This window comes from Quercus robur, chromosome 12, assembly GCF_932294415.1.
Source record: "Quercus robur chromosome 12, dhQueRobu3.1, whole genome shotgun sequence".
Taxonomy (NCBI): domain Eukaryota; kingdom Viridiplantae; phylum Streptophyta; class Magnoliopsida; order Fagales; family Fagaceae; genus Quercus; species Quercus robur.
In genome coordinates, this window is record NC_065545.1 from 7,589,925 (window position 1) to 7,614,490 (window position 24,566).

Here is a 24,566-nt window from a genome sequence, read left to right on the forward strand (position 1 = left end):
TAGAGCCTTTAAGGCTCATATTAAAGGGACTAGCCCTGATGTTATTTTTCTTTTCGAAACTAAAGTGTCTGCTAGTAGAATGGAAGTAGTTATGAATTCAATAAATTTCTCTAATATGCATTTTGTCGAGGCAAAAGGTTCTGCGGGTGGTATATGTGTTCTTTGGAAGTCTGGTCTCACTATTTAGAAGGTGGAATTTAGTAATAATCTTATCGCAGTCAAAGTCTCGGATGCTCTAACTGATTGGCTCCTAGTTGGTTTCTACGGCCTTCCTTATCCCTCCAAAAAGCATAAAGCTTAGGAAAATCTTATGGCTCTCCTAGATTCCTACAACTGGCCTTGGGTTTGTATAGGAGATTTCAACTTCACTATAAGTGAAAATGAGGTGTCAAATGGTTCCAAAGGAGGTGGCTTATCAATTACCAACTACCTAAAAGAACTTATGTTCGAATTTGGTATGATTGACCTAGGTTTCTTGGGCAATGCTTACACATGGGCTAAAGGTCAGTGGGGTAGCTCAACCATCAAAAGAAGACTGGATAGAGGAATTGCTAGCATATCATGGCGATTAGCCTTCCTAAAAGCATCTATAACTCACTTGGGAGCCTTTAAATCATATCATACTCCCATCATCTTGGACACAAATCCGAAAGACAGCTTCGCCCATAGACCCTTCAGGTTTGAAGCTGCTTAGGTGAGAGACAAAAGATCTAATGATGTTGTGGAAAAGGCTTGGAATGAAGAGGTTGGTGATTTAGCCCTTGTAAAGCTGTGCAAAAAGAAAGCAGCAACCAGATCAGCACTTTGGAAATGGAACAAGGAAGTGTTTGGGCATTGTCAATCTAAGATTAATAAGCTGATGGATAGAATAACCAATATCCAGAAAAATCCTCCTTCCGAGGATAATGGTAAAGTAGAAAAAGCACTCCAAGTAGAATTATCAGAATGGCTTGAAAGGTGCGAAATCCTTTGGAAGCAAAAGTCGAGGGAATTATGGCTGAAGGAAGGGGATAGAAATACAAAGTTCTTCCATCTTTCTACTATTATCTGAAGAAGGTATAATAACCTTGATGCCATTAGGTCCAATGATGGCTCTTGGGTCTCCAACTCTAAGGATATTAGAATTCAATTCTTCAAGTCCTTCAAGAGACAATTCACAAAAGAAGAAGTATATTTCCCGGATAATCTGGACAACGTTATCTCTCCCTGCATCACCAAGGAAGATAATGCTTTACTTAGGAAAATCCTAACCCCTGATGAGATTAAGGCAACTCTGTTCCAAATGCAAGATTTAAAAGCCCCTGGACCAGATGGTTTTCCTGCCTTGTTTTACAAAGAATTTTGGCACATTGGAGGAGATGCTGTGACACAAGCAGTCATTTCCTTCTTAGTGGCTAGTAGCATGCATAAAGAGGTAAACAATGCTCTCATTGTTCTCATCCCCAAGACCTTAAATCCTTCTTCAGTCAATAACTTCCGACCAATAAACCTGTGCAATGTAGTATATAAGATCATTTCCAAGCTCCTAGTTGCGAAGATTCGTCCCATCCTCCATAAGCTCATCTTGCCTTGCCAATCCGCGTTCATCCCTGGCAGATGGATTGCTGAAAACCAGGTAGTTGTCCATGAACTTCTTCACAGCTTCAAAGTTAGAAAAGTTAAATCTGGTTTCATGGTAATAAAGTTGGACCTTCAAAAGGCTTATGATAGAGTCAATTGGAGCTTCATCCAAACTGTACTCACCAACTTTGGCTTTGATAGTGGGTTCATTGGATAGGTTTCAGCTTGCTTATCTTCAGTGTCATTTGAAGTTCTTGTGAATGGGGGCAAGACGGATCAGTTTAAACCTAGTAGAGGATTGACGCAAGGAGATCCACTCTTGCCATATCTATTCATATTGGGGCAAAAGCTGCTATCAAGATTGCTAGACAAAGAACTCTGTTCGAGCAATCTTAGCAGAGTAAAAGCAAGCGCTAGAGGACCTGCCTTGACACATGTGATGTATGCAGATGATATTGTCCTTTTTCAAAGGCTACAAGACACGATGCAAAAATCCTAGCAAGTTGCCTGGACAAATACTGTGATTGGTCGGGTCAAAGTATAAATAAAAATAAGTCAGGTATTTTTTTTTTCCAAACACATAAGTCCTCCCATCAGAAGAGCCATCAAATAGTTGATCCAAATGAAAAAAAAAAAAAAAAAAAAAAAAAAAAAAAAAAAAAAAAAAAAAAAAAAAACTAAAAAAAGAAGCTGTTTATTTAGAAGCACCCTTGTTCTTAACCATATCCCCTTCAAGTTACTTCAATTTTCTCCAAGAGAAATTAGAAGTCAAGCTGTCAAGATGGAGAAGTAGATGTCTTTCATGGGCCGAAAGGTGCACCCTCATTAACTCTGTCGCCCAAGCCATACCAAATTACACCCTATCCTCTTTTAACATCCCAACCAAGACTTGTGACAAATTGGACTCCTTAACTAGGAGGTTTTGGTGGAAGCCAAAAGAAAAGGAAGGAAGATTCTTAGCCTAGAACTGTGCTGCCCCAAAAGTGCAAGTGGTCTGGGTTTTAAGAAATCCACAGAGGTAAACTCGGCCTTGATAGCAAAACTAGCTTGGATTGTTTGTTCTAGAAAAGAGAGTATTTGCATGGATATGCTTCGGGCAAAGTGCAAAGTTAGTAGTGATTGGCTAAGGGCTGAACCACCAAAAATTGCCTCCACCACTTGGAGAGCTATTGGGGGTGCTAAGAAGCTTGTAGAAAAAGGAGCTTTCTATCTACTGGGTGATGGAAGGTCAATAGATATATGGTCAGACCCTTGGGTCCCATAGCTAGAAGGCTTCAAACCTCAACCTAGAGTGAGCACAAACACTCAACAATAGCTTAAGGCATATGATTTGATTGACCTTTCCACTAAAACTTGGAAATTTGCAATGGTGATTGAATTATTCTCTGTAGAATCAGCTAAAGCAATCTTAGCTATTCCTATCCCTTACAGGCTTAGGCAGGATCAGCTCATATGGGTGCTAGACCCTAAGGGAATCTTCTTGATCAAATCGGTCCAAAATGTCTCATTCAAATCCCCTATTAGTGCTAATCTCCAAAGTAGCCATTGGAAGAAGCTTTGGAGGTCAAAGCTACCCAAAAGATTAAGAATTGGAGTTGGTGCTCTCCCTACAAAGGTGAATCTGAATCGAAGATTTGACCACATTGATCCTACATGCATTTTCTGTAATAATGCGGAAGAATCTCCTATCCACCTCTTTTTTGGTTGTCCTTTCACCAAGGCTTTATGGGCTTCTGCTTGCTGGGGTCTATGCATAAAAACCTCCTCCCTTGTCACTGATGAGGACATTATCAAGCTGATCTTAATTCCTCCAAATTCTCCCCTCCCATCACATGATCAGTGGACCATCTCCCTTAATATGGCGCTGATTATTGATGAAATTTGGAGGACAAGAAACCTAGTTTAGTTTCAAGATGGTATAGCTGATATTCATCTTTCTAAGAAGAATGTTCAAACAAGGTTCTTGGAGTATTCTAGAGTTTTCTCAGCCACAAGAGCTCTACCAACAGTTCAGCCAACACCTGTGTGGACCCCTCCCCCCTCATGGATGGATCAAACTTAATGTGGATGTTGCGCTGAATAGCTCCAAATCTGCCCTGGCAGTGGTCGCTAGAGATTATTGATGTTGTGCTGATTATTGATGAAATTTGGAGGACAAGAAACCTAGTTTAGTTTCAAGATGGTATAGCTAATATTCATCTTTCTAAGAAGAATGTTCAAACAAGGTTCTTGGAGTATTCTAGAGTTTTCTCAGCCACAAGAGCTCTACCAACAGTTCAGCCAACACCTGTGTGGACCCCTCCCCCCTCATGGATGGATCAAACTTAATGTGGATGTTGCGTTGAATAGCTCCAAATCTGCCCTGGCAGTGGTCGCTAGAGATTATTGAGGTGAAGTCCTATATATTTGGGGTTCTTGTCTCCATTCATGCTCACCATCTCAAGCAAAAGCTACCTCTATTCTTTGGGCTGTTTAGCTTGCAATTCAAGAACATTGGAAGACCGTCATTGTTGAGGGTGACACACAGGTCTGCTTCAATGCTTTGTCATCGCAAGACCATATACCAGATTGGAACATTTGCACTATTACTAACAACACCCATAGCTTAAGTTCTAGTTTTGTTTCTTGTAAGTTTCATTGGATTAGGAGAAACAACAACTTAGCCATGCATTCAGCTACTAGATTTGCGTTGAATTCCTGCCAGCAAGTTTTGTTTCAATAAGAGTAATCTTCCTCCCCCTCTTATGTCGGTTTGTATGGAAGATTCCTCATCGTGCTCTTTTGTTAGTGTTTAATGAAATTGAAGTTTAGCAAAAAAAAAAAAAAAAAATTGTTGTCACTATCAAATGAAACTTAGATGTATGTTTCATGTTTTGTTAAACACTTATTGCTATTTTATCTAAAGAAACTAACAAGAACAAATAAGTTGTTGTTTCTATCTAAATTTTTTTTTTATTCAAAATATTGCTGTAATTTGGTGAAATCACTTGGCGTAACCACTACTTCTAAGCCAAACTTTTATCATATAGTATATGATATGATGATATGATGTGACTTGTGGCATACTTGACTTATATTAGGTTATTTTTGTATGGCTTGTGTGGCACCACTTTTCCAAGCCCTAAGCAACTAACACACACACACATTTCTATTGGAAGAAAGTTTATAGATACAAAATTTTCACAACTATTAATGAGGCAAATTGTTAGTTGTAAATAATAATAAAAAATGATATTCGTGGTGAGCTTATAAGAACTAATGAAAAATTCGTCAAATCAATTATTGTAAAATTGGTTGTGAACATAACATTGCCTTTTCTTTTAGTAATAATTGATGGAAGTGAGATGGAGGGGTCAAATTTGTCATTTCTTACCACTCAAAAGTCAAAAACACAAAATTTAAAGTACATGGGATTTGTTTACGATTGACCCAAAATCCCCTGGGTCTTTTTTTATATATTATATTTTGACCTACATTTATTTTTAAGTACAACAAATGGGGCATGACTATTATGTCACGGTTTGAATTTTAAGTGCAAATGAATTATATTGATTTAAAGTGGGACATTTTAGGTTTCAACCCAAAAAAGAAAAAGAAGAAGTGGGACATTCAAGATTTTATTACTATCATATGGTATATGATAAAATTTGTGTCTAAAATCCGTGGTTGTGCCAAGTAGCTATTTTTTTCTTTGTGACAAATGGTTAATTTTTCATTAATTAGTTTAGTCTACTTTAGGGAAAATTTTGTTAGCTATGTCTCAGTTAAAATTTTGCTCCAACTAAAATTTTATTTCAATTTGTTTTAAGAAATTCAAAACAAAATTCAAAATCTATTTTAACTATTTTTACCATCTATCATAAATTTATATTTTAATATAATAAAATTTATACTTTACATTCATTCCTTATGCCAAGGAGCTCAATATATGTTTGCATTTTGATAATTTAATTTACATGAAACTCCATTAAAATTTAGTGGCTCGCTAAAGTTTCAATAATATGTTTATAATATAGTTTATTTTAGTGTTTTTTTATAAATCTTTGTAGTTAGATTAATGTCTCTTTTAATTGTATTTTTTGATTTTTTTAAAGTAATTTAAAAATTAAATAATTTTTATTTTTAGTATGTGTTAGAAATAAATTCTAAATTTAACTTTAATCACTCGTCTTTTTACCACGGCGAGCACGTGTAATGTGTCTTGCACTTGTGACCCAACTTAGTTGTTTTAGAGAAAAGAGAAAGAAAATTTTTTAAAAAAAATACAGAACACTTGTACTTGATCCGAAAAGTTCGGGCATGCATGAAACCTGCACCAAATACCCGGATTTCCTACCGAATTGGGTAAAACCCGCATAAATTGGGCTGGGTCAGGCAAGTTACCCATTTTCCAACAGGTTTGGTCATCCCTATTACTGCTAGTTCAATTAAAAATTCAGTCATTAACTTTGGTAATGACTAGTGTAATACATAACATCATGTTGTTTTTTTTTTTTTTTTTGAGAAAGATAACATCATGTTGTTGTTGAGTACGATATTCAATAAGATTTATGGAGTGAATAAATATAATATGTATCAGTATTACTTTTCAACATTCATGTCAGTTTGTGAAGAAAAACTTCTAATCTTCCAAGAATTGTTCAATTCGAATACGAGATGACTTTTTTCTAAGTTTGGAACACTTTATTAACTTTCAAAGGAACCTCATTTCCTTGTATCATCCAGTCCAAATCATGAATTTGAATTCCATGTACGATTTGGTGTGAACCATTTAATTTTACCGATAGTAGTTGGGTCTGCCATAATCCTTTCATTGTCATTAAATTATTGAGCTCAAAAAAATGCAGACGACTAGAACGTAACAAATGTAAGGGGAGGATGGCATGGCATTGCATAGATGAACCTAACCCCCAACTACAAGCCAACCTCATGCAAAATTAATACCCCCATCCCCAAGTCCTTATTTTATTAAACAAAATTTCACCTACAACATCTTATCCCAATCAATACGTTATTTATTGACCTCACTTTCCAATAAAACAAAAACAAAAATGTATCACGTAATAGATATTATAAAGAAACTATAGAGAAAGATAAAATAAGTAGATAGAATTCATATGTCACAATTTTTGTCACAATCTTGGGGTGATTAAGATGAAATGACCGACAAGTTCTCATAGTTTGCTATATTAAAAGTGTAACACAAAAATTATACGAGAACTCAAAGAGGATACTAGTTATAACTTAAAAATAAAAATAAAAATCTAAACCATCGCTTTTAGAAGAAGAAAAAGAAAAAAATGTAGGAAGAGTATGAGGAGTAGGGGCTTGAAATGTGACTCATCTAATAATAGGAGGAAGGGTTGGTCGACTACACCACCCAACCCACAGTCAAGACCAACTCCTTAGAAAATTGATTCATTCATATGATGTAATGTGTGGGTGTTTTTTTTTGTCGATGTAAAAAAAATTTGGTTTCTTTCATGTATTCTATTGGTTAACCCAAAAATTAGTTTTGAGAGAGAGAGAGAGAGAGAGAGAGAGAGAGGGAAAATGACCCGTTTGAGTCGTTTATGGTTTTGGACCCGCATTATTTGAGAGAAGAGGAGGGGGTAGCTGGGAACTACTACAACTATAAACGAGAGTGGTGTGGCAGTGGCAGATACCACGTGCAGCTCTCATTAAAGTTAATTTATGCCTTTAAGGTCTCAACTCCGGTCCAGAAACCAAACCAACCTCTCTCTCTCTCTCTCTATTTCTCTCTGTCTCTGTCTCTGTCTCTCTGCAATTCATTGTGTTGCTAGTGCATGATCACATTTATATGCACAAACCCAATAATTCCGGGTCTTTGTTTTTTCATAATTCCGTTTCTTCATTTGCAATGCTTTATACCCAGAAAGCAATTTGAAGCTAATTGATCACAGCTATCAAAAATTCCAGCTGCTGTTACCTATTTTTCCAAGGTCTGTGGCCCATTTCTTTCTTGTCTTCTTTATGAATTCTCTCCTGGGTAGTTATAATTGTATCTTTTAAGTCTGATTTGGGTATTGGGTCTATCTCTTTTTGGCTATGTTATTGGTGTTTCAGGAAGAGAAAGCTAACCGCTTAATTATAGTTTGGAGTTGGTTATGAAATTTTTGTCAGTTGGTGTGGACTTGGGAATCTATATTTACTACCTTTTTGAGGTCCTATGTTGTTAGAAATGCGTTTTTTATCATTTGGTTGGTGCTCTTTTCGTTGCAATCGATATTTATTTGATACTGCATCTGAGGAACTTTTGCCTTATGGTGTGTTTGTTTGCTCAGAAGTAGAATTGGATATATAATTAATGGAACAATGGATTTGGGATTGAGTGTACTCATGTATATTCCGAGTTTACTGGAAAAGGTTAACGGTGAAAGGAAGAGTTCATAATGCCACAATATTAGTCCAATTATTTGCAACCAAACGCATCCTTAGCTCACTTAGTGTATTTTTTTTTTTGTTAATATTTTCTGCTAAATTGGACTTAATTTAGAAAATTTTGGTAGACTTTGTTGTTCACTTGAATTTGATTCCCTGGAAGAAACAAGTCAATTATGGAAGGCCTAGTGATTATTAGAGTAGCTTTTCTTCCAAATTTGTCTGCATAAGTTTGTTGATGGACTTATGCTAGGGATTCTAAAAATTTTACTACATAAGTCTTACAAACTCACACCGATCCCAAAGAAGTAATTCAGACATTTGTTTATTATATTGTTGAAGTGGCACCATTCACATTCATTGCCATTTCAGTTTGTAGTAAAATTAGTAGTAGCCTTAGCATTTTCCTTGTTGAAGAATGAAGTGATTCATAGAAATTCAATTTGATTCTTACACTTCCAGTCCCCTCAACTGTTGCTTACATATTCTCAGGCAGGGCAACATGTCTGAATCTCAAAGAAGATCCACAATGGCTGGTGTTGGGCGTGTGAATGGGTATGCAAATGGGTTGGTTTCTATCAGGAACCCTGCTACAATATCTGTAGTTGATGAATTCTGCCATGCTCTTGGAGGAAAGAAACCGATCCACAGTATTTTAATTGCAAACAATGGAATGGCGGCTGTCAAGTTTATACGTAGTGTTAGAACATGGGCTTATGAAACATTTGGCACAGAGAAAGCAATCCTGTTGGTAGCCATGGCTACTCCAGAGGACATGAGAATCAATGCAGAACATATTAGAATTGCTGATCAGTTTGTGGAAGTTCCTGGTGGGACCAATAATAATAACTATGCCAATGTCCAACTTATTGTAGAGGTATGTATCATAAACCCTGTGTTGTGCATTTTTTGAGTTTTCCCTTTGTTGATGACTACCATAGTTTTAACAAAAAGGCCAAAATACAAACAATATAGGCACTTTCTAGCTGAAGAAATATGATCACTCTCATTTATTTTAATATTAATTTACACGAAATAATGATGTTTCATGTAGATAAAAAGCATATAATAGCACTGGAGAAGGCTAATTAGTTGAACAAATATGAGGTCTGTATCAAGTAGTTGGGAAGTTGTAATGGATTTTTTTTGGGTAGCTTCTTCTTAGAAATAGTTTAATTGTCCTGGCCAGCAGTTTGATAATTATAGTTAATTAAATTATTCATGAATCAATATTGATGTTTTATTTTTTCCTGATAAATTGTAATTCAATACCCAGATGGCGGAGATAACCCGTGTTGATGCAGTTTGGCCTGGTTGGGGCCATGCATCTGAGAACCCTGAGCTGCCAGATGCGTTGATTGCAAAGGGAATCATATTTCTTGGGCCTCCAGCTACATCTATGGCAGCATTGGGAGATAAGATTGGTTCATCATTGATTGCTCAAGCAGCAGAAGTCCCCACCCTTCCATGGAGTGGCTCACATGTAAACCTTTGTACTCTTTAAAATTGCGCTCTATTATTTATTTGCAAGGTCATTACACATCTAATTTCTGTCTTCCAGGTTAAAACTTCAGCAGCAAGTTGCTTGGAATTAGTTCCAGAAGAAATATATAGGGAAGCATGTGTCTCTACCACAGAGGAAGCAATTGCGAGTTGTCAAGTTGTAGGTTACCCTGCAATGATCAAGGCATCTTGGGGCGGTGGCGGCAAAGGCATAAGAAAGGTTTGCTTCATGCACGATAATAATTAGACAACTTATATAATCTTCCATAACTAATATTTCACAGTATTTTATCCCTTATATCGACAAAGTGTATGTAAGTTATTGGGTATAAGTAAAACTAATTAGTTACTTGTCATGTCAAGGTACTAACTCTACAAGCCTTACTTAACAATGTAACTGAAGTAATTTGCATTGCATGAACTTTCTAGGTTCATAATGATGATGAAGTTAGGGCACTATTCAAGCAAGTTCAGGGTGAAGTTCCGGGCTCGCCCATATTCATAATGAAGCTTGCTTCCCAGGTTAGATAATCTACTGAATTTCAATCTAAATGACCAGAGCTGCTAAAGTCTAGATCATATTCTGATCATCCATTCGGTGATTTGTAATTAGAGCCGGCATTTAGAAGTACAGTTACTATGTGATCAGTATGGAAATGTTGCGGCTTTGCATAGCCGTGATTGCAGTGTTCAAAGGCGGCATCAGAAGGTAAGCTCATTTCTTATATGGAAAATTTAATTTATTGCTTTTTCGGAAGCAAATGGCTTTCTTGTGTTTATTATTACAAATTCATGAATATATGTTACTTTGTCTCTCTTTTTTTCATATTTTTTATCTCCAAGAATTTTTAATGCGTGGTGTCATCTTGGGTATATTCTCTTATTGATCTAATTTGGTCTTCTATGTTAAACAGATTATTGAGGAGGGTCCAATTACTGTAGCACCTCTACAAACAGTAAAAAAGCTTGAGCAGGCTGCTAGAAGGTTAGCTAAATGTGTAAACTATGTTGGAGCAGCTACTGTTGAGTATCTCTACAGTATGGAGTCTGGCGAGTACTATTTCTTAGAGCTCAACCCTCGCTTGCAGGTATGTGATTTTTGTTCTAACCTTAATTCAGGTGTATTAGCTGTCATTCTTATGAATTCTTTATATTCTTCTTTTGAATTTGTTTAATGGAGTGCTATTTCGCAACAGATATCTGATGCATAGACCCAAAATAGATATAAAACCATTGTGAGCCTTCTGGCAGTTAAGAGAATCTACTAAAATAATTTTTTGTGCTAACACAATATAGGCCATATAACCTCTTGCAAGCGGTTTAAGTGCCCATTTGGGATTGCTGTAGAGAGTAAAGCCTTAAGCTGTAGAGCTTTTTCGATAAAGAGCTTAAACTGTAAAGCTCTTTTGCATTTGGAGCAATTGAAAAATTACAATGATAAAGTGCTTTGAATTTGTTACACCAGTTTGGTAACCAAATTGATAAAGAATTTTAGATGTGAGAAATGACAAAAGAAGACATAATAAAAGTGTTTTTTTATTCTCATAATTGAACTTGATTAATATTATTCATAATTAATATTATTTTCCTATATTAATTGTTATTATTACGGTCTCTCTCTCTCGCTCTCAAAATGGGTGGGCATCGGGTGTTATTTTGATAAATATGCATAAGCATTTCTTCCATTCTTTAGTTTTATTAAAAGTTGGAACAATGTACAAAAGAGTTGTAATGCTAAAGCTTGGAATTCCCAGTTTTCTTTTCCCCAGCTTTAAGGGGGGAGAAAAGCTCTTTAGCAAAATTGCCAAATGGGTGAAATTTTTTGCTAAAGAGCTTTAAGCCCCCCTTAACGCTCCTTTTCTCCCCTCTTAATGCAATGCTAAACACACCCTGCTATCCTTATAAGAGGTTCATCTGGATGTTTAAAGCACGGGAACCTACATTGATGATGCTATTATGTCTCACTTAATAAGCACAGCTTAATGTCCTATAAATTTATCCTGATATAGGTGGAGCACCCTGTGACTGAGTGGATTGCTGAAGTCAATCTACCAGCAGCCCAAGTTGCAGTTGGAATGGGCATCCCTCTCTGGCAGATTCCTGGTATGATCTTACTGTATTTCGGAATTTCTTCAAGTTTTATTTCTCCACCATCAAATTAAAGTTTTTCACCTTCTGTGTTCATGTAACTTATTTGATTAGAGATAAGGAGATTTTATGGAAAGGAATATGGCGGAGGATATGATGCTTGGAGGAAAACGTCAGCTCTTGCCACCCCATTTGATTTTGACAAGGCAGAGTCTACAAGGCCAAAAGGTCATTGCGTAGCTGTGCGTGTAACAAGTGAGGACCCAGATGATGGTTTTAAGCCTACAAGTGGGAAAGTACAGGTTAGCCTCCAAGGTTCATGGTAGTCTCAGTTTGAGTATTTATTTCCTCATATTAAAAACCTGTATTGAGTTTTACACTTCGCACAGGAGCTGAGTTTTAAAAGTAAACCAAATGTGTGGGCATACTTCTCTGTTAAGGTAAATTTTTATTGTCTAATTGTGTGTGGACTTATCTTCAAAGTTTCAGACTGAATTGTGATTGACATTGTGATTTACAGTCTGGAGGAGGAATTCATGAATTCTCAGATTCTCAGTTTGGTAAGTATTAACTAATGAATGGTGTGAGTATTTGATAACTTTGATTATCTAAAATCAAGATATAACAAACAAAAAATTGCTCATGTTGAATTTAAATTATTCTGTGTCTGATCCTCCACACTGCTTGAGTAATTTTTTTCTCTTTTAAGGCCACTATGTTGGGGAAATATATAAAATCCTCATACCTTGAGTTGCTTCAGTAGATATTTGAAGTCTGTTTAATGACTAATGAAAGGCCTGCAGATTGAGTGTTTCCACAGTAACTTTTAATGCTGTTCATTGACTCATTAATGTTGTAATTTAGATATGGACCAACTTTATCCTCAATGAAGATATTCAATTGTGTTACTTATTTGTAACTTGTAATTCTAAACAGTGGCTATCTTTCTAGCATAGGATATATTGTGTACATAAGTATTCCAATGCATGTATCTATTTTTGTCATAAGAGTGTCTATTGCTAAAATCCTTGAGTCATATCTCAGGACATGTTTTTGCATTTGGGGAGTCCAGAGCTCTAGCTATTGCAAACATGGTGCTTGGTCTGAAGGAGATTCAAATTCGGGGAGAGATTCGAACCAATGTTGATTATACAATTGATCTTTTACATGTAAACTTCTCACTTATTGACTACCCCTCCTATCCATCCTAAAAGAAAAATAAAGGAAACATTCTAACAGTAGTAAAAATGTTGTGCAGGCTTCGGATTACAGAGAAAATAAAATCCACACCGGCTGGTTGGACAGTAGAATTGCTATGCGAGTTAGAGCAGAGAGGCCTCCTTGGTATCTGTCCGTTGTTGGAGGAGCTCTGTTTGTAAGCACAACTATTTTGTTTTATTTTCTGGTTTCTAGAGGTGTCATGCCATAGAATAAGATGGCTTATGTTTTCTACTATGTCCAACTCAGAAAGCATCTTCAAGCAGTGCAGCTGTGGTTTCAGATTACATTGGTTATCTTGAGAAGGGGCAAATCCCACCCAAGGTATTGCAATAAATAATACTCTATTAAGGGTCCTAATTCTGGTGTCATGTTAACTAATTCTGATTTGTATTTATCTTTGCCGATCCTTGTTGCAGCATATGTCACTTGTCCACTCTCAAGCGTCCTTGAACATTGAAGGAAGCAAATATACGGTATATGCACCATTGTAAAGGAATCCTTTATCATGTCAATAATTTTGTAGACTTTTGTTTCATATGGATGATTAATATATTTTACCAACATGGTGGACATCTGTTTCTAGATTGACATGGTTAGGGGGGGACCAGGAAGCTATAGATTGAGGATGAATGATTCGGAGATTGAAGCAGAGATTCATACTTTACGTGATGGAGGTTTATTGATGCAGGCAAGTTTTTTCTTTAGAACATGTTTGTATTTATTGCTACTAGCTACATGGGTCTTTATGCTCTTGCTTGTAGCTGTTTATATTTAGATTGTGTATGTATGAGCATGCTCAAGGGAAGCCAATAAGATATGCAAACTCTTAGTATTTTGACATTTTGTGAATGTAATCACACATCATAAACTTGTTTCGAAGTTGACAAATATATGTCTGTAAATTTGTGTGTGTGAGTCTGTCTTATGTCAAATATATCTGTTTTTTATGTGTGTGTGTGTGGATCCTTTTAACCTGGCTTTGTAATGTACATTTATAGTTGCTTTTGCACAAAGAATGTTCCCCTTATTTATCAGTTTCTGCAAATGGATATGTCTTTTGGACTTGGGAAGGTGCTATTTTATGAACCACATGAACTTAGCTCTAAAATGAATCAGTGCATCACATCAGAAGTATTAGGCAAGACAGCTTTCTATGTGTTAAAATTGATTGACTACTATATATGGTTAACTAGGTTCCTCTTGATAGAAGCAGCACCATATTAAAAAGCCCACAATTCTTGTGTCAATATGTGACAGTACTATGTTTACTTGATAAGACTTGTCTAGATTGCAGTGATGCTATGCATCCAATTCATGGGTTAAACTCATCCATATCTTGAAAAAGAGAAAAATTTTCTTTCTTAATCTACTAAGCCAAAACCTATTCTCTTATTCTATTATTTGTGTGGTGAAGGAAGATTATTTCATTACAGGCTAATAAATGGGTTTGGAGGTCGGTCTACCGTGGTGGGCCTTGCAGTTAAAGTGGTCTTTTATTATATTTCATATTTCCAACATTTCAGAAGTGTGACTGGTAGCTCCACCTTTTTTACAGTTGGATGGAAACAGTCATGTTATATATGCAGAGGAAGAAGCAGCTGGAACTCGCCTTCTCATTGATGGAAGGACTTGCTTACTTCAGGTACCCCCAATATTTTCTTCCCTCATGTCCTACCTTTTCTTTCCTCTTCTACAAGCATGGTGAGATTAATTATTATTCTTTGTTATATCCAGAATGATCATGATCCATCTAAGTTAATAGCAGAAACACCATGCAAACTGCTGAGGTATCTGGTTGTGGATGGTAGTCATATCGATGCTGACACACCTTATGCAGAGGTTGAGGTTATGAAGATGTGTATGCCTCTTCTTTCACCTGCTTCTGGACTTGTCCACTTCAAAATGTCAGAAGGTCAAGCTATGCAGGTAAATCATGTTCAACAGAAGAAGTATGAAATATTCAATTTTGACAGAAGTTAAGAAGTCACTTTTTTGTAGGCTGGTGAACTTATAGCTAGGCTTGATCTAGATGATCCTTCAGCTGTAAGAAAAGCAGAGCCTTTCCATGGGAGCTTCCCAGTCCTGGGGCCTCCAACTGCAATTTCTGGTAAAGTTCATCAGAGATGCGCTGCAAGTATAAATGCAGCCCTGATGATTCTTGCAGGTTATGAGCACAACATAGATGAAGTAAGTACTATTTTTCCCTGTTTCCATCATGATTTAGAGCTTTTAACAATATTCTGAATCCATAATTCATTCCTTTATGTTTTGAGTTCTGAGCTTTGGCGTCGTGCACATGAGAATATTCTATTATCTCATTTATTAGACTGTGTTACTACTACTTATCTATACTAAACTTGTCTCAAGACCAGTCTTATCAAATGGTTTGATTATCTCAGGTTGTGCAAAACTTGCTCAATTGCCTCGATAGTCCTGAACTCCCTTTCCTCCAATGGCAAGAATGCTTGGCTGTTCTGGCAACCCGCCTCCCAAAAGATCTCAAGACTGAGGTAATAACTATCTTTTAGGTCTCCTATACAGTTTTATGCTCACATAGTGACTGTACTATAGTTTTCTCTCACCCATGTAAAATTTTCAGTTGGAATCAAAATTTAAGGCGTTCAAGGGGATTTCAAGCTCCCAGAATGTTGATTTCCCTGCCAAATTATTACGAGCTGTTTTGGAAGTGAGTTTTACTATTTCAAATTCCTTATATTAACGTTCATGTTCTTTTCCTGAAATTGTAATACACTAAAGTTATGTGCCTTTTGTGGCAGGCCCATCTATCTTCCTGTCCTGATAAAGAAAAGGGAGCCCAAGAAAGGCTGGTTGAACCTTTGATGAGTCTCGTGAAGTCTTACGAGGGTGGAAGAGAGAGTCATGCCCGTGTTATTGTTCAGTCGCTTTTTGAGGAGTATTTGTCAGTTGAAGAATTGTTCAGTGACAATATCCAGGTAAATTTGTCAGTATGGAACACAAATTGTTCTTCAATGTTAAAAATGATAATGCCTTATGTTTTGCTGCATATTAATAGTGCCAACACCAATATTATATGGCTTGCTATAAATATTCCTGGCTTTGACTGAAGCATTAGAATTTTAATTTCAAAGCTTCTAGTTATATTCTTTGTCTGCTCTCCCAGAGCCTTTGTTGTTCTTTTAAGTATTGTGATGTCCCAACTTGAATTGTCTGACTGGATTCTGGTTTTCCTTATATTAAATAAATTCCTCAATTGTTGTCTCCTTATCTTTTCATATCTCCTAGATTAAGCAAAATATGCTCATTGACCATTTATAATACTCTCTTTTAACAACAAAGACTTTGTCCCAAAAATAAGAAATGGCTACAACAAATTTCTTTTTTCTTATAGTACACTCTTTATTCTTCTTCTTCTTCTTTTGCTACTTGCATAACTCCATCAATAAGTATATTTTCACTGTGCTCTTATAATTTGAACATTGGTTTGAATTCACAACAATTTTTTGGTTATCTTGAAACCTTTTGAATTTGGATTGATGCTCACTAGTGAAATTCATCTTGAAGTCTAGTCCATATACCTTCAAGCTTGTTCTTTAGCCCTTAAACTAATTATTAATTCTTGCAAAGCCAAAAATGTCAGGAACTTAGTGTGATTCCACAAATTTGAATTTTTTTTATTCATTATTTGCTACTTAGAATTTTCATTTACAATTGCTTGTCCAGGCTGATGTAATTGAACGTCTTCGACTTCAATACAAGAAAGATCTTTTGAAGGTTGTGGACATTGTGCTTTCTCATCAGGTACTAATTATAACATGCTCGGCTGTCTTGCCCTTGTATTTTGATTTTCCATAACATTATTTGTAATTGTACCACATGTTTTTGTTTGCTTGCAGGGTGTCAGGATTAAAAATAAGCTGATACTACGACTAATGGAACAACTTGTTTACCCTAATCCTGCTGCATACAGGGATACACTAATCCGGTTCTCTGCGCTAAACCATACAAATTATTCTGAGGTTGGGCTTTCATAGAGTTACTCAAGCATAAACAATTAACTTTAAGATGTATTTGTCTATGCTCAACCATTTTAGAATGTAAAGAATCACTTTTTACTCTCCCATGGGGAGAGGATTATTGTTTTCTCTTGTTGGTTGATCTTCCCTTACGACATTTTGCAGTGATAATTGTTTTTTTCCATTTACCAGAGTAGTTTATTTTTTAACATTTAAGCAGAGTCCTTATTCCCTTGTTTATGCAGTTGGCACTAAAGGCAAGTCAACTGCTGGAACAAACCAAACTGAGTGAACTTCGTTCCAGCATAGCTAGAAGTCTTTCTGAATTAGAGATGTTTACCGAGGATGGTGAAAATATGGATACTCCCAAAAGGAAAAGTGCCATTAATGAAAGAATGGAGGATCTTGTGAGTGCTCCTTTGGCAGTTGAAGATGCCCTTGTAGGTCTATTTGATCACGGTGATCACACCCTTCAAAGGCGGGTTGTGGAGACTTATGTTCGTAGGCTGTACCAGGTATGATTTAAGCTCTTGTAACTGTGAACTTATTTTCATTTTTTTTCAATGATTTTCTCGATTAACTCTTTGTCTATCTGTTATCAGCCCTATCTTGTAAAGGGGAGTGTAAGGATGCAGTGGCACAGATCTGGTCTTATTGCTTCGTGGGAGTTTTTAGAGGAGCACATTGCGAGAAAGAATGGGACTGAGGATCTAATGTCTGAGCAACCACTGGTTGAGAAACATAGAGAGCGAAGATGGGGGGCCATGGTTATTATCAAATCACTCCAATTTCTTCCATCAATTATTGATGCTGCACTGAAGGAAACAACCCATAACCTTAATGAAGCAGCTCCAAATGGATCGGTAGAACCTGCTAACTTTGGTAATATGATGCATATTGCATTGGTGGGCATCAACAATCAGATGAGTTTACTTCAGGATAGGTAGTGTAACGCCCTTTGTACTTGCACTAAAATCTGTTACCTTAAAATGTAAATGGTAATATATTTATGTATCATGTAGGTACTGAAAGTTCATTTAGGATTAATGGGCTAGCAATAGCATTGCTGCATATTTGTTCAACATCTGATAATACCTTATTGACTTTGAATTGAATTCATGTATAATTTAGACCACTTGACTGCCCTATCCTGAATAACAAGCAATGGCTGAGAGGTTTTTCGCCCTCTCTTCTATTTTTTTTTTCTTCTTCATGCCCCTTTATTCTTTCTTCATGTCAAACATGTGCCAGATAGACAAAGTTTCAGACTTTCAGTCTGGTGATTAGAACCTTTTGATATAAAAGTGTCCCTTCTGAACTAGAATTATCTCTTGATGCTTTACAGTGGTGATGAAGATCAGGCTCAAGAGAGAATTAACAAGTTAGCCAAAATACTTAAAGAGAAAGAAGTAGGCTCTAGCCTACGAACTGCAGGTGTTGGGGTAATAAGCTGTATCATACAGAGGGATGAAGGGCGAGCCCCTATGAGGCACTCCTTCCACTGGTCAGCAGAAAAGTTATATTACGAGGAAGAGCCTCTATTGCGTCACCTGGAGCCACCTCTATCCATTTACCTTGAATTGGTTAGTAAATATCTGGTTCAGCCCTCTGTATATAGTTAAAAATTGAAAAAGAAAACACATAAATTCCCCTTGGACTTTTGTCTGATAAATTATCAACTTCTGATTTGATCCAGGACAAGCTTAAAGGCTATGAAAATATACAGTATACCCCATCCCGGGACCGTCAATGGCATTTGTACTCTGTTGTGGACAAGCCACTATCAATCCAAAGAATGTTCCTCAGAACATTTGTAAGACAGTCTACATCAAATGAAGGGCTTACATCATATCAACGGTTGGACACACAAACAACACTTAGCCAATGGGCTATGTCTTTTACTTCAAGGAGTATTTTGAGGTCCTTAATGGCTGCAATGGAGGAGTTAGAACTTAATGCACACAATGCTACACTCAAATCTGACCATGCCCATATGTACCTTTATATTGTACGCGAGCAGCAAATAAGTGATCTTGTGCCTTACCCCAAGTAATTATATCTATCTTCCTATTCATTGTCTTTTCTTCCAGAATAAGATGGTGAAATTCCTTTCTGGGGTCTTACAATTAAGATATTGTTGCCAGGGGAGTTGACATAGGTGCTGAGCAAGAAGAAAGTGCTGTGGAGGTGATCTTGAAGGAGCTGGCACATGAAATTCATGCATCTGTAGGTGTAAGAATGCATAGGTTAGGAGTTTGTGAGTGGGAAGTGAAGCTTTGGATAGCATCTCCTGGACCAGCAAATGGTGCTTGGAGGGTTGTGGTGACAAATGTGACTGGTCACACCTGCACCGTACATGTAAGTGTGTATATTATTTACAGTTTTCTAAGAAAAGGTTTCCACCCAGAAATGCTTTTCGAATGCCAAGTATGTAAAGGTTGGATTGCAAAAGCATACTAGATACTGACCCATATAGGTATCAGTGATTACCATCACTGGTCAAACTCAGATTGATCATAGACCTTAAGTTTCTCTTATGGATCATTTCATTATCTACTATTTATAAAGATGTAATTGACAAATAGATCCACGGTTGGCATCAGCAGTAAGAATTTAACAATCCCATGTGTTGGTTTGTATGATCTGATTAATGTAACATATTGGGGATGCCTGACCAACAGAATAGTTATGTTTGTCATGTTAGACCTGGTTAAAATCCTTTGGCTGAAAAGATAATCAAAAAATTTGCTACAAGCATACCTTTCTATGAAAACCAAATCTCCTGAACACTGATTGGACAGTACTTATCCGTTCCAATAATATATTTTGCTTATATTCTATGGATGAATTTAAGAACTGTATGAAAAGCATGATCTACAATAGGAAGGACAACATTAATGTGTATACAAAGGTAGTCAAGTGTAGTTTGGCTTCATCAGTGTTGATAGTCCAGAAAATAGTATATCATGTAGTAACATTCATATATTTGGGATATTATATTTACAGATTTAGTAAATTCAATGGTAATAGAAATGTTCATGTGTTAATTAAATATCTAGATTTAGTGAGATTTTCCATAAATTGTTATTATATTTTTGTTCGATACAATATTCAGATATATCGAGAACTAGAGGATACCAGCGCACACAGAGAGGTCTACCATTCAGTCTCTGATTGGGGTCCTCTGCATGGTGTAGCAGTGAATGCACAATATCAGCCTTTGGGAACTCTTGATCGAAAACGTCTTTTGGCCAGGAAAAGCAGCACCACTTACTGCTATGATTTTCCACTGGTGAGCACCATGCTATGAATATAACACTAATTTTGGTAGCTTTGTCCTCTCTCTGTCTCTCGTCCCCATTTTGCAAAGATATAGGAAGCAGATCAAATGTTTACCTGAAAAATGTTGCTTGCAGGCATTTGAGACGGCCTTGGAACAGTCATGGGCATCCCAATTTCCAGGTTCTAAGAAAGCCAAGGATAAAGTTCTGAGAGTCACAGAACTCAAATTTGCCGACCAAAGAGGTGTCTGGGGTACTCCTCTTATTCCTGTGGAGCGTCTACCTGCCCTCAATGATGTTGGCATGGTGGCCTGGTCCATGGAGATGTCTACCCCTGAGTTCCCTTCTGGAAGGACGATACTGGTTGTAGCAAATGATGTGACATTCAAAGCTGGTTCTTTTGGCCCAAGAGAGGATGCATTCTTCCTTGCAGTAACTGATCTTGCTTGCACTAAGAAACTACCATTAATTTATTTGGCAGCAAACTCTGGCGCCCGTATTGGGGTAGCTGATGAAGTCAAAACCTGCTTTAAAGTTGGTTGGTCTGATGAATCAAGCCCTGAGCGTGGTTTTCAGTATGTGTATTTAACCCCCAAGGATTATGCTCGGATTGGATCATCTGTAATAGCACATGAAATAAAGCTGGCCAGCGGGGAAATCAGATGGGTTGTAGATACCATTGTGGGGAAGGAGGATGGCTTGGGGGTTGAGAACTTAACTGGAAGTGGGGCCATTGCTGGCGCATATTCAAGGGCATACAAGGAAACATTTACCTTAACATATGTGACTGGCAGAACTGTTGGAATAGGTGCTTATCTAGCTCGGCTTGGGATGCGGTGCATACAGAGGCTTGATCAGCCCATAATTCTAACTGGTTTCTCTGCACTAAACAAGCTTCTGGGCCGGGAAGTATACAGCTCACACATGCAACTTGGTGGACCCAAAATTATGGCAACTAATGGGGTTGTTCATCTAACAGTTTCAGATGATCTTGAAGGTATATCAGCTATCTTGAAGTGGCTAAGCTATATTCCTCCCCATGTAGGTGGTGCACTTCCCATTCTGAGTCCATCAGATCCTCCAGAAAGGCCTGTTGAGTACCTCCCTGAAAACTCTTGTGATCCACGTGCGGCTATTTCTGGTGCTTTGGATGGTAGTGGAAAGTGGATGGGAGGTATCTTTGACAAGGACAGCTTTGTTGAGACTTTAGAAGGCTGGGCAAGAACAGTAGTTACAGGAAGGGCTAAGCTTGGAGGGATCCCCGTAGGGATAGTTGCTGTTGAGACACAGACAGTCATGCAAGTTATACCTGCTGACCCAGGCCAGCTTGATTCACATGAGAGGGTTGTCCCTCAGGCTGGACAGGTATGGTTTCCTGATTCTGCAAGTAAGACGGCCCAAGCATTGTTGGATTTCAACAGAGAAGAGCTCCCACTTTTTATTCTTGCCAACTGGAGAGGCTTTTCAGGTGGGCAGAGGGATCTTTTTGAAGGAATCCTTCAGGCTGGATCAACCATTGTTGAGAATCTTAGAACATACAAGCAGCCCGTTTTTGTATACATTCCAATGATGGGTGAGCTTCGTGGTGGGGCATGGGTGGTTGTAGACAGTCGGATCAATTCAGACCACATTGAAATGTATGCTGATCGAACAGCTAAAGGTAATGTCCTCGAGCCAGAAGGAATGATTGAGATAAAATTTAGAACAAAGGAGCTGCTGGAGTGCATGGGTAGGCTTGATCAACAACTGATTAATCTGAAGGCAAAACTTCAGGAAGCCAGGATCAGCACTAGGGCCCATGGGATGGTTGAATCTCTACAGCAACAAATACAAACCCGTGAGAAGCAGCTTTTGCCTGTGTACACCCAGATAGCCACCAAATTTGCTGAACTACATGATACTTCACTGAGAATGGCTGCAAAACAGGTTATTAGAGAAGTTGTGGACTGGGCAAACTCTCGTTCTTTCTTCTACAGGAGATTGCGTAGGAGAATTGCTGAAGAGTCACTGGTCAAGACTGTAACTAATGCTGCTGGTGACCAACTGTCTCATAAATCCTCATTGGACTTGATCAAGAACTGGTTTTTGGACTCTACTATTGCAAAAGGCAGAGAAGATGCTTGGGTAGATGATGAAGCTTTCTTTAGATGGAAGGATGATACAGGCAATTATGAGGATAAACTTAAGCAGTTACGGGTCCAGAAGGTATTGCTTCAATTAACAAATATTGGTGACTCAATTTCAGATTTGCAAGCCCTACCTCAAGGACTTGCTGCCCTTCTAAGCAATGTAAGCCATCAAATAAACATTTCTTGTTCCCAAAGCATTTTTGTTTATATTATCAAATAATTTGTGACCTGAGGGTGATTATTTGAAATCATTGCAGGTGGCGCCAACAAGTCGTGCACATTTAATCGAAGAACTTCGCAAGGTGCTTGGTTAAAAGAAAAAAGAAAAAAGAAAAAAAGTGCTTTACAAGTGATTGTGGTCTTGCAATTGCTGGTGCCATTGCTTCTTGAATCCCAGTAACATCTTGATAGCTTGATGTATGTTGATTATCAGCCTTTACTAATTGTTAAAATCCAACTGCTACTATCCTACCCTATAGGTTAACGATTTTGTTGGTTATATGGAACTTCACCATAAATTGAAGGTGGAGGAGGAACTATAGGTACCAGTTTCATTGGTCTGCACATAGTGTAAATTTTGCTATTCTTTTGTAGTAGAATGTAGCCAATATATTTCGACAGTTAAAGGAGGACCAGCTTTTGTAGGTTCAGTATCATTGGTGCCCTTCATGACTGATCTACCTTAGCTTATATTTAAATAATTATGTAATTATCTCTGAAATTGCTAATTCACTCTATAAGTGAATGCGAATTCATGAGGACTCTTTATCTATTGGAAAATAATAATAAAAGAAAATTCATGACGACACTAATAACTAATAAGATATCTTATTTCCCTTGCTCATCTTGTTATATTTGTTGAAGAGCAATGTTACAGGCAAAAAATTTTACCACATTTTTCACAATAGTTGAGTTGGCAAGTTATTATTAGTTTTTATTTGCAATCACTATTGATCTCACTTTTTTATCTACCATTCTATTTTCTTAGAAAATGAAAGGGGTAGGGGGGTGGGGGGATTGAAGAACTTTACATATGCTAGTTATTTCTAGATAATTTAACATAGGGTTTGATTTGGATCCAATATTGTCATTGAACCTGACATGACTCGTGTTCAAAATTGAAAATGAAAAAAACAAAAATGGTTTCACAAATTCTAGCCACAATATTGGTCATGCCAAATAAACAACATCTGTGAACCATAACACTCTCTTTAGTCTAAATGGATACATAACCTCTCTCAACACATGAATATGCCTTGCCAAACAAAAATCCATCTTTATAAATTTTTTATATATTAAAAAAAAAACTTCAAAAGAACTATTGAAACTTGTTCTTTTAGACCTTTGTTCTTCACCTTGCGCTTCAAATTTTCTTTCTTCTCTCTTTCCTTTCTCTTATGTTCTTCAAGTTTCTTCTTTTCCTCGTCTTTTTTACGCTTCATCTCCTCTTGTGCTTGTTTCTTCTTTTCATTTTCTTTCTCTTCTTTCCTCTTTCTCTCTTCCTTTTCCTTCCTCTCACTTTCTTCTATTTTTCTTTTCTCCTTCTCTTTGGCCTTCCTTTCCTCTTCCTTCCTCTCTCTCCTTTTGCTTTTCTTTCTTTCTCTTCTCTTTCTCCTTCAATTCTTCCCTGGTTAGTTCTCTCCTGCTCTTGAAACACATTTTGCTTTGAGCAATCTACAACTCTTTCTTAAAGATGAATCAAATTTAAAGTGTTTCTCTTTGTATGTTATGAGTTGGATTTTAGCTACCGGTAAAGCCGTTTCATTGTTAGTCTCGAACATCCAAATTTTCTTTTGTCATTACTAATAGCTGTACCAACTCTGGCCAGTGGTGTTGGCACTCACTTTTTATTATTTGCAATATCACTATGATGGTCTTACTCTTTCATAATGGAGTATGGACCATTCTCTTGTAATTAATGATTGTGCCTTGTTATCAAAAATAAAAATAAAAATTAATGATTGGGCCAAAATCCTATTAATTGGAGAATTAAGTTTATGATAACTAGAAAAGAAAAAACAAGACGCATATTATTAGGTGTAATTCATTTTTTGATAATTTGATAATTGGGAATGGGGGAATTTGAACCCTGTTAGGGTATAATGAACCATTTCTATTTAGTCATTTCTTGGTCATATATATAAAAGTATTATCTTTATTTTTTTTTTCTTGATATTTACAATTTGGTGAGATGCAATCTATATATAGAAAGAAAAAAAGATAATATATATTTATTAATTTAGTTCATGCATGGAATGTTACATCTATTTCTTTCTCAAACCTCCATTAATCTATATAATCTTTATAAGCTGAAGCGTAGCATTTATTGTTATTACGTTTTTTTTTTTTTTTTTTTTTTTTTTTTTTGTCTATTCAGTCTATTTCGG

General features: G+C 36.9%; 2 protein-coding genes across 3 annotated transcripts; both read left to right on the forward strand.

Annotated features, from left to right (window-relative positions):
* Positions 1–2,926: 2,926 nt before the first annotated feature.
* On the forward strand, positions 2,927–3,466 carry LOC126708086 (uncharacterized). The gene has a single exon (XM_050407908.1). It carries the CDS (start codon positions 2,927–2,929, stop codon positions 3,464–3,466), a length of 540 nt encoding a protein of 179 aa, XP_050263865.1.
* Positions 3,467–7,193: 3,727 nt separating this feature from the next.
* On the forward strand, positions 7,194–22,985 carry LOC126708847 (acetyl-CoA carboxylase 1-like). Of its 2 annotated transcripts, XM_050408818.1 has the most exons (32): positions 7,194–7,523; positions 8,455–8,839; positions 9,239–9,445; positions 9,524–9,685; positions 9,895–9,987; positions 10,079–10,174; positions 10,380–10,553; positions 11,475–11,568; positions 11,668–11,855; positions 11,943–11,993; positions 12,074–12,113; positions 12,598–12,722; positions 12,812–12,928; positions 13,021–13,095; positions 13,191–13,247; positions 13,358–13,462; positions 14,330–14,416; positions 14,509–14,700; positions 14,773–14,961; positions 15,174–15,284; positions 15,374–15,460; positions 15,552–15,728; positions 16,477–16,554; positions 16,650–16,772; positions 17,015–17,284; positions 17,372–17,712; positions 18,115–18,352; positions 18,466–18,818; positions 18,914–19,127; positions 19,885–20,061; positions 20,186–22,339; positions 22,437–22,985. In XM_050408818.1, exons 2-32 carry the CDS (start codon positions 8,465–8,467, stop codon positions 22,491–22,493), a joined length of 6,807 nt encoding a protein of 2,268 aa, XP_050264775.1. In that variant the 5' UTR covers positions 7,194–7,523; positions 8,455–8,464; the 3' UTR covers positions 22,494–22,985. The 2 variants fall into 2 exon arrangements, with proteins under 2 accessions (XP_050264775.1, XP_050264776.1); XM_050408819.1 differs by lacking the exon at positions 7,194–7,523 and having other exon boundaries at positions 8,444–8,839.
* Positions 22,986–24,566: the final 1,581 nt, after the last annotated feature.

Excerpts from the sequence above, each read along its gene's own strand:
- LOC126708086 (XM_050407908.1), top strand. The coding sequence starts at position 2,927 with ATGGTGATTGAATTATTCTCTGTAGAATCAGCTAAAGCAATCTTAGCT.
- LOC126708847 (XM_050408818.1), top strand. The coding sequence starts at position 8,465 with ATGTCTGAATCTCAAAGAAGATCCACAATGGCTGGTGTTGGGCGTGTG. Across the intron at positions 11,856-11,942 it reads CTACAAGTGGGAAAGTACAG|GAGCTGAGTTTTAAAAGTAA; the intron begins GTTAGCCTCCAA and ends CACTTCGCACAG. Across the intron at positions 13,248-13,357 it reads TTGAAGGAAGCAAATATACG|ATTGACATGGTTAGGGGGGG; the intron begins GTATATGCACCA and ends ATCTGTTTCTAG.